Below are 9,936 nucleotides of genomic sequence, written 5' to 3'. Positions count from 1 at the left end.
GATATATACATACGTTATAGATATCCTGCCCACTTGATAATTACTTTTTTTTTTTTTTGCTTTTTTTGTATTTTTTGTTTACTTTCCATTTTAATTAAGGGGAAGCTACATATACAGGTGTGGACATTGTGCCTTTTAAGAAATCTTTGTTGTTGTTATTGTCGTTACTCCTGCGGTTTTAAAAATGCATGAGCAAACACAGCATCCTGAATACAGGATCTTTTGATGGAGGGAGGAACTGATGGATTTTTTCCCCCCCATTAATTTCTTGAATGGGAAGAGGGAAGGATGCAGGACAGGGGCAGGTTGTGCAAGACCAACCTTGTCAAAAGATGGACTCAGGGATGCATTCTTTGTTGGATTATGCCATGAAATTTTCAGTACAGATGTTTTTAGGGGGATCACCCAGAATACCAGCTGATGGTCTTCCCACCTCTTCATAATGTACATTTGATACAGTACAAGTGTCAGGTGAAAAGAGAGCCTTAATAAAGCATATATCATTCATACCCCTGTATAAGACCTCCCAAAAGAGAAGTTCAATTTGCATAAGGCACCATTATTAAGGTCAACAGTGCATTAACAGGTAGAAAACCAAAAATTAGACCTCAAGGCATAAATAAAAGATAAGAAGGTAGGTGTTGGAGGCAATGGGGGAAACAGCTGCACGAGTTCATTTTTTTTTTTTTTAAATATCCATCTCTAACCTAGTGGTTTTATCCACCTAATAGGACAAAGCAAAAATTCAAGGAGGAAAAAAAAAACACTATTTGGGTTTGGTATGTTATGTAACATTAAACCAATTGCAGTGTAGCAGCTTTGAACCGGAATTGAGAGAAAAAGAAAGAGAGAGAGAGAGAGAAATGGCAGTCCTGATTACAGAATGGGAAAGCATCTAGTTCTCCAGAACCATGCAATAACCTTTGTATTATAATGAAAAAAGTTATAGGTTGTGTTATATTGTAAATACACAGCTTATACAATGGATTACAAATGAGCTCTGTAGCAAGTCAGACAAGCTACGGGAGACATTGCACATTTAATAGCTGGACCAGACACCAAAATCTCCTTTCACACAGGATAGGGGCCCATGCCAACATTTCTCTAATCTGGTTTTCCTTCCTTCCCTCCCTTCCATCTCCCACTTCAGAAACCAAATATAAAAGGGGAAAAAAAAAAAGGTGCAGAAACCATTTCCCCCCTTCCCCATCAAAAGGATGCACATCCTTCCATCTTACATAACACTCTTCACATGAGCCACTCCCCACCCCCCCCAAGTTAAAAATAAAATTTAAAAAAAATAATCCCACGTTCAGACAGCTTTTTCTCTCTTACGGTTAGAAAACAACAAGGAACAAATGTTTTTTTTTTTCTTTAAAAAAATGTGCCTCAGCATCCAGTCATCCAGTATATCCTCCATAACACACAAGTTGTCCATTCATTAACACTCCCAGTTCGCTCACGGCAGAAGGTGTCGGAAAGCCATTCAGAAGGTTTGGTCCCCTGGGCTGGAGACCTGCACCATATGGTCATTGCAGCCATTTCTTACATGACTTATCTAGCCCTCTAAAAACCTTCCAAAGAAGAGAGGACCTGGAGGCCACTGAGTTAGGGTGCAAAATGGCATGCTTTGGCTGGAATATGCATCTTTTAATCCAAGGCCAGCTTGACCTCGATGCCTCTTAGCCCACAGGATTCAAGCTTCCAATCATTCAGAGATGCCTCTTCATGTGAAGAGCCAGATGGTCAGACCTGGAGAAGCACCTGTCCACCAACAAAGAGAAGACACTTAAGATCAGGTTACAATGCGGTATCAAGAAATATGCTGGTTTTAGGACACCCAAAAGTTCCTTTTTTTTCCCCAAGAGACAACGGGACTTTCTTCATTTTTCCTTGAAGACGTTCCGGGTCTCATCCAAGAAGCTCAAAACTGAAGAAGCTTCTTGGATGATACGTGAAACATCTTGGTATGGTACCATGATCTCCGTGGACATTTAGATTTAAGACAGATTACTGTGCAGCAAGATATTGCCTGCACAGCAGTGGAAAGATCACTCCGTCACATGACTGGAATGCAAGATACTGCATTGTAGCTAAAGGTTTTGCAAGGGAGCTGACACTTTAGCACAGTGATTGTGATCTTGTCAGTCACCGGCCAAATAAACATCCACCTTTATTACTAGAAGAAGCTGATATCAGCATGTTAACCCTGCAACAACTCATGGTAAAAGGAATGCAGTGAAGGTCATTCCTAGTGTCTTGTAGGTGATCAGCGACTTTAACTTATTCAAATTCAGCACATTAGTCACTACGCCATAACCTTTCTGACTCTCTATCTCCATATCTTGCCAAGGAGGGTGATACCAGAAATAGTTCAGTTCAATTTGGAAGAATTACAGGTTCTCTACATCTCTGATTATGGCATTGTGCAAAAGGATAACCGGTGGCAAAAATTGGAAGTTTTTTTAAAAAGCACTCCAGTGTCATTGGCTCCATCTAATTGAACTGATGGCAACATTCGTAATGTGACTTAACAATTCCGAGGATAATTTAATCTCTCCTCTAGACATCCCACAGAAGCTTCCTATCAATTTGTCCTACTGCTTTCTTCGTCAGTTAGAAAGTTGCTCTTTCATTAATCCAGAAACTATCCAGAAATTATTTCAAATACAAATGTTCCAACTGCATTGTGAAGCTGGAACACTTCGAAGAAAGTTGGAACATCATTGGAATGTTTCTTGTAAAGTTAAAACAGGACAGTTCAACTTTGGGGTATTTGTCCATCAAACGTTTTTGCATATTTCTTTCAATATGCAAAGGGGCAATTTATAGGAATAGAGCTTCCCAAAGATAGATTTTTTTTGCTGAATATAAAAGAGGCCCTTTTTATATTTAAGATAAAACTATACTAATGTCATCAACAGAGCTGCATGAAATTTGCTGCTTTCCAAGCACAGGGGGAACAAAATAATATAGAACAAAATTCCATCCACATACCTGTCACAGTGATTACACTTAAAAGGTTTTGCCCCCGTGTGCTTTCTGAAATGTCTGGTTAGCTCATCACTCCTTGCAAAACGCCACTCACATCCTTCCCACGAGCATCTGTAAGGCTTTTCTCCTGCAAAACAAAAACAAAACAAAACAAAAAACAAAAAAACCATTTATACTGATCATTATTCAGTTACAGAGTACATACAATATTCCTCCTCCAAAGACGAATGAATGTTGATTCACTGAGCATTCTTTTTTTTTTTTACGAAAAAAAAATAATATAGGAAACAAAGTTGCTCATTTTATGGTTCACTAGGTACTTCCAAGAATGCAGATGGAAATTTTTGTTTGTTTTTTTTTTTTTTTGCTGACAGTTTTGCTCCAACAGTAAAGCATCCCGTCCTGATAAAAAGATTCCAGTAATCTAAACTTTCTGGAATCCTCTGATTCTGAAAATGATTTTTTTTTTAAAAAAGGACTGAAAACTCACCATGTTAATTGGTTCAACTAAGAATTGTTTTTAGATTATCAGTTTTTACAAAAAATGCTTCTTCCTTTCTTTGGGCCCTAATTAAAAGAGAGGTGTCAATGGAAGTATAAAGCCATATCTTGAGAGTCCACTGGACTGAGATGGCTAATAAATCTAAAATACATTTTGCCTACTTTCTTATTAGGACAATGGTTTTGGTTTCAACCATTTTCATCTTCATTCGGAACACTTCCTTACACTGAACTTAAAATAAGCGGTCTTAAACTCTACCCTACAAGTTATGTTTCCTGCATGGTTTTGTTTCTCTGTGTGGGTACTCTATCCAGTAAGCTCTGCAGAAGTTTTACATGGGCCAAATGGTAGGTGAAGAAGAAAAATAAGGAATAAAATCAGTAGCACACTGAGTTTAAGATTAGCACTGAAGTGACAGACCAGAATTTCCACTACCCGCAACTACATTTTAGTTCCAGGTTCTGGGTAAATGTTGGTTCCTCCTTTCCTGATAACTATCACACTTTCAATTTTATAGCACAATAGCTATAGAACACAAAAATCCTCCCCCCACCTTTTCTCTGTTTACCCAAGGGTTAATTGGTGTAGTAGAATAGTTCTCCCTTTAAGATGTGAAAACAGCATTTATGAGAAGGAGGAAGCCTTTTAGCTTGTCTCAAAATGTGAGTACATTTTGCTGTGTACATTTATAAGTGATTTGGTGCATCTAACCAAGAAGTCATTGAAAGCAGGAGAATATTTACGGTCAAAAGCAACCATGGCAGCTTCTTACTCTATGAAAAATTTATACAAGCTCTGATTCCACTCCACATCTTTTCAGGCTGCTCTAGGGAACAGGAATGTATCCTGACATTTGAGTTTCATCAGGATAAAACTCTGTAGGTTTATCATGAATGGAAATGCACCACAATCATATGGTCATAAATCAACTGTAATCTTTCAAGGAGTAAATAATGTACTTTGTAAATGATGCGTGCAGAGAAGTTAATCTGCAGCACAAATACTTATGAGCGAACCAGAATTAAGCAAGCACTTAATTTGGGTTTACTGACTAAACCAGAATTGCTTCGGATCACACAACCTAATAACCATATGAAAGTTTAAGGTGATCTGGAATCCAAACCATTTTAAGATGTTTTAGATTCTTCTTTACCAAGAAATTCTGGGTCTTCCGTTTTGCTGTCTAATTTTAGATTTATATAAAGATTTTTTTTTCCCCCTCTGAGAAAAGATGAAGTAATTGTTCACCTTCTCAGGCATGGGGTAATTTAACCAATCGAAACCAACCATGCACAAACAAATAAATGAACTACCTAGTTTAGATACAAATTTGCAACAGGCTTATGGAAAAAGAATGAGGAAGTGAGGACTTGCATTCTGGGAAACTTTAGTTGGTATTGCATTATCTAATGGCCCTGAGTTCTTGCTCCAGAAATTGTGTAAGATTATGACACTGTGAAGCATGAAGGTCTTCTTTAGCATTATCTGCTAGAGGCTTGGAAGCTAGCCAAATGCAAACGGCCATCTGAAGACTAGTGTTTTTGGGAAACTGTGACCCAAAGATCCTTCTTTATGATATTTCGATGTGTGCTGACCATGAATAGCAAGAGGATAAGAGAGAGAATGGTTACACCATAAAGCATGAACCAGCAAGCATCTGGAGTAGACTGTGGAAAGTCCAAGTGGATGGACACAACCACTAGCCAACCACATTTTGAAGGTGCACGACACCGAAAAATATATTAAGAGGAAATGGACTGCAAAGGAAATAGGAACTGGGAACAAATGAAGTTCCCTTCTTACACTCATCTCCTGCCTTTCTCCACAACGGATGTTGCAACATTTCTATGGAGGCGTTCTACAGGGAATACATGCAGCTGCACCATGCATTCAGTTCCTGGTCTAGGCCTTTCCTGGCCAAGTCATGAAACCATGAATTATGGAAATCATACATGATGCAACTGGATACCATCTCATTTATGAGAGATTATTCTAAGGTCAATAGGCACAGTGTAGAAGGCAAGAAGAGTTCATCAGTCCTAGAGGCCATATGAATACTCACCTGTATGGGTACGCTGATGTGCTTTCAGATGTGAACTTTTGGTATAAACCTTCCGGCACCCATTGAAGTGGCAGCGATGAACCCGCCTCCTCCCATCAGGAGAGGCATCACTACTGACCAGGGTACCTTTTTCCACAGTCTTTCCGCCAGTACCAGTACGGATTTTGCCAGGTGAATGCAACTCACTGGGGGCACAATTCCATGGTTGGGAAGATGACTCCTTGCCCAGCTCAGGGGAAGAAGGAGGAGTAGAAGTGACAGATGAATTCAAGTTTCCAGCACTGGCCAAGTTTAAGACATCATTTATGATATCCGAGGTAAATTTTGTTGTAGGAGAAAGTTCCTCGGAACTATCTGAAGATTCACTACTGATATCAGAATTCAAACTGTTAGTCTCTAAAGTCTGATTGTTAAGGTTGTCCTCCTTTGGAGCACTTGCTGTCTTTAGTTCAGATTCCTCCTTTTTCTCCCGTGCCAAAATAATTTTGGTCCACAAATCTTCCTGACTGTCAAATTTTATCTCAGAGGCGGACACGTAGCAGGGCTCACTTTGAAGGTATCGCTCCAGCTCTAAGCAAGTCTACAGAATTAAAAATACATAAACAGGTATTTAAAAAATCATTCACTTCTAAGAACATTCTGAAAAATTTAGCGGGAAGCCATGCACACTCAAAGAGAGGAAGAGTTTATTTCTGGTTGCTAACGTGGTTTAAAGTTAAAGGCCGTTCAAGTTTCAACTGATGAATGTTCCAAGAAAACAGTGTAATTCTCATGAACTTGTAAAGAATGCAGAGTCAAAAATAGTAACCCAGCTACATTCTTTAGGCATTTCCCTTATGAGTTAACTAAACAGGCATCCCGTAGAAAGATTTCAGTGGGATTAGCTTTGAAGAAGTCAATGCTACCTTCTCCAAATTTTATTTAGGTTATTTTATTAAGTAACGTTGACTTGAATAAAAAAAAAAAATCAACTGAACTTCCATCACGTGGACAAAAATTATGGTTCGCACTCTAAATATAAGTATGTGTTGTGGCTGATTTTTACAACTTCTAAGCCAAGACATTTCCTGCACATGAGAACTCAGCCTAAGGGACACACTGAAAGAATATCCAAGTATACAAGCATGAGTCAGTTGTAAAGTGAGGCATTTTTTGCAGAGACAGTAGGAACATCATCAGCAAAATCTCCAGATTTCTAACAGGACATTGAATGAAAGAGACGAAAGGGGGGAAAAAAGCATGGAAAACTCCAACTTTTAAGGTCCTAATGCTGATTCCAACAAGGAAGGAGAACTTTATCTGCTGGCCAAGAGTGGCTTGTTATGAGTCATTCCCTTGTTTCTTTTACTCAATGCCAAGAGACTTCCTTTTAAAATTTATGACTCTCTGCCAAGAATGCTCATGGTTCAAATCTACATACAACAGGACAGGTTTTGTTTTTTTTAAATCCTCACTAAAAGACACCAACAAGACTTTGAACAGCATAGTAAAAGGCTGACCATACTAATTGTACTGTATTAAGAATCAGATTCTAGGCAAAATGGTCAGTCAAGCATGACTTGTGTGATTTTCAGCAAGAACCCTTCCTTCCCAATTGTGAGAGTGAAATAAAATGCTGCACTCAAACATGCACGCACACACACACACACACACACACACACACAGATCATTTCAGCATCAATTTAAATTGGTCATAGTACCCTGTTGACTTCCACACTTCCCTCTCCTGACAATTATCTGGACATAAACTTCATTAAATTGAGAAACTTGCTCTTAGAGAAAGGTGAATAAGATTGTACGTTGTTAACATCTCTGCTTATTGGGGGAGGGGGAAGAGAAAGCAAAATATTCTCTCTGTGGTCAATATTTTTTAGATCCCTCTGTTACGATTGAGGCAAACCTTCCAAATATCTTGCAAAGGTAGAAAATGTATAGAAAGAATAGGTTTGACATTCAGGAATAGATTTAAAATTCCCCCTATTGGGCAAACTAATTTTGAGCATCAGCTGAGGGGAAGGAGTGGGGGGGCTAAAATGATTCTGAAAGCTATAAAGAGCCAAATAGCAAAATCACTCCCAGAAAACAATGTTAGATCCATTGAGGGGGGGGGGGAGAGAGCCTGTGATGTAGAACGCCAACCCCCACCCCGAAAAAATTGGTAGAGCTTCATATTTCAAGCCCCAAAATCAGGTTTTCAAGCCTTACAAACAGAAACCCAGATGAATTAAATTGGGTTAGAGAAAGCAATCATTACAGTAATGGAGGCAAGTAAACATGTCTTCTCAGTCCCATATTCGAGGGAAAATCCCAAGCAAGGCAAAAATAATAATAATAATAAAAAAATCCAAAAAAAACATTTGCCAATGTTTGGAATCCGATGACATGGACTTAAAAAAAAAAAAAAACTTGTCCATTAAAGGCAACATGCCTCAGATTTTCCTCTATTAGGATTCATAAAGTGAAGGGGGGGGAATCATTGTCATATGACTGACAACTCGTTCTGCGGGGAGGGGGGGGCTGTTTTAAAAAAAGCTGTACATGATCCTGCCATAAAAATAGTACAGTACTGAAAGAGAGGGTCAAACAGCCCCCCCCCCACACACACACACAATTCTTGAGAGAAGATATTCGTGTGGGGGGGGGAAGGGGAAGCACGGAGAGCAACTATTTCTAAACACAGAACTGTTTGGATGACAAGTTCTCCTTATAGCAATTGGCTTTGCTTCAAAAAAAAAGGGGGGGGGGTTGTGTGGAAATAGAGAGGAGAGGTGGGGGGGGAGAAACTTTATTTTATTTATTTTTTTATATTTTTTTGCCAAGAGTCCGGACAGGCAAACGTGAAAGGCAGAAACTTGGCAATCCGATTCGATTCCAAGGTATGGTTTTATTTTAGAGTATAGCCAGCTTTGCATTCTCTTAAGGGGTTTTTGAAGCCTGTATCGGTGAGAGCCGGGCACCAGCGAGAGCAAATAAGGGTTCAAACACACACACACACACACACACACACACACAGCCGCTGCTCACAAGTTCTGACAGCCACGTCCACTGAGAAAGGGGGTAACGAGAACTAGCATGCATAAAAAAAAAAAAAAAAGAGGGGGGGAATAATTAAATAACACATGCCCTTCGCTTGCTAACGACCAAAGATTAAAATAAACTGAATTTCGATCTTTGTCCTGAAGCATTCTTTTGATGCAGGCCAAATAATAATAATATTTTTTTTTTAAATTTAAAGAAGCTTTGAAGCTTACGCATCGCCTGTGGTCCCCAGCGTTTTAAAAAAAATAAAGCAAAAAACCCCGACATGGTTGCAAACATACAGCCCATCCTCCTTTACCTGTTGCCAGTATTCCTCCAGAGATGGCAAGGCGGAGAAGTAACCAGTGTCGTGAACAATCTGGAGTTCCTGAAAGATGCTACACATTGGAAGTACATCCATGCCTCTCGTGGGGGGGAAGGGGGACGGGTAGGGAAGAAAAGTTGCAACCCGGAGCCCTCGGCAAAGACGAGCGTCCGATCGCTGGGGTCTTTTTTCCACAGGTCGGAAGAGCGGAGCAGCGCGAAGGAGGTCTCGGGCTCCGGCTCTCGGCTGTAATCGCCACAGCAGGTGATGGTGACAGAAATACAACCGGCTATTTACAAAAGTCTCACTTCCTCCTCCTCCTCCTCCTCTCCTCCTCCTCCAAAGACCACCGAAATCAAAGCAAAAAAAGAAGAAAATCACAAAAAAGGGGGGAAATATCACCCAGCAGAAAGTACCTTAAAGGAGGGGAAAATAGCAATCTACGGCTAAATATATATATATATATATATATATATATATATATTTTCAGACGAAGTTTTTTTTTAATATATATATATATTTATATATATATATGTGTGTGTATATATATATAAACGTATATATATTTTGAATAATATATAAAAAAGCAAAGTTTCATGCAAAGTTTAATTGCACAGCAATAGATCAAAGGTTCTTTTTTTGGCCCTTCTCTTTAAGCTGGTTGGCTTTCGTTGTTTTCGCTTTTTGCAGTCTCCTCGATGCTGCTGTTGAGATTGCCTTCCACTCCTGGGGCTCTCTCGCTCTCGCTCGCTCGCTCGCTCTCCAGAAGATAGTTGCTGAGAAGCCTACTCAATATTTGCAAACACCGAGGTGACTGCAAATGTAACCCGCTGCAAAAGTTCCCTTTCAAAAGCTCTCCTTGGCCGCCACCTCCCCCTCCTTCTACTCCCTCCTCTTTTCCCCCCTCCCCTTCTGCTGAAAGCCACACTCGCTCCTCCCCTTTACTCCTCTCCCTCTGCCCCCCGCCCTCCGCCACCTCGTGATCCCATTACGCCGGCTCTGAATGCTGCCCAATCTATAACAACAAACTCGTTA

At 39.8% G+C, this 9,936-nt stretch overlaps 1 protein-coding gene across 1 annotated transcript; it reads right to left on the bottom strand.

Moving 5' to 3' along the window:
* Nucleotides 1-256: 256 nt before the first annotated feature.
* KLF6 (KLF transcription factor 6) lies at nt 257-9,723 on the bottom strand. The gene is made up of 4 exons (XM_034402397.3): nt 8,896-9,723; nt 5,559-6,138; nt 2,998-3,121; nt 257-1,764 (listed from the first exon to the last, which is right to left on the bottom strand). Exons 1-4 carry the CDS (start codon nt 8,995-8,997, stop codon nt 1,713-1,715), a joined length of 858 nt encoding a protein of 285 aa, XP_034258288.1. The 5' UTR covers nt 8,998-9,723; the 3' UTR covers nt 257-1,712.
* Between the last annotated feature and the right edge of the window lie 213 nt (nt 9,724-9,936).

The sequence above is a fragment of the Pantherophis guttatus genome, chromosome 4 (assembly GCF_059756535.1).
Source record: "Pantherophis guttatus breed Tessera chromosome 4, ASM5975653v1, whole genome shotgun sequence".
Taxonomy (NCBI): Eukaryota; Metazoa; Chordata; class Lepidosauria; order Squamata; family Colubridae; genus Pantherophis; species Pantherophis guttatus.
Note: the sequence above shows the minus strand (reverse complement) of the source record. Positions and strands in the feature narration are given on the sequence as shown.

What these genes read in the sequence shown, in the direction of transcription:
- KLF6 (XM_034402397.3), bottom strand. Translation starts at nt 8,997, where the DNA reads ATGGATGTACTTCCAATGTGTAGCATCTTTCAGGAACTCCAGATTGTT. An exon ending in TGGAGGAATACTGGCAACAG is followed by an intron (nt 6,139 to 8,895) that starts GTAAAGGAGGAT and finishes TTAATTCTGTAG; the next exon opens with ACTTGCTTAGAGCTGGAGCG. An exon ending in AAGTGTAATCACTGTGACAG is followed by an intron (nt 1,765 to 2,997) that starts GTATGTGGATGG and finishes GTTGGTGGACAG; the next exon opens with GTGCTTCTCCAGGTCTGACC.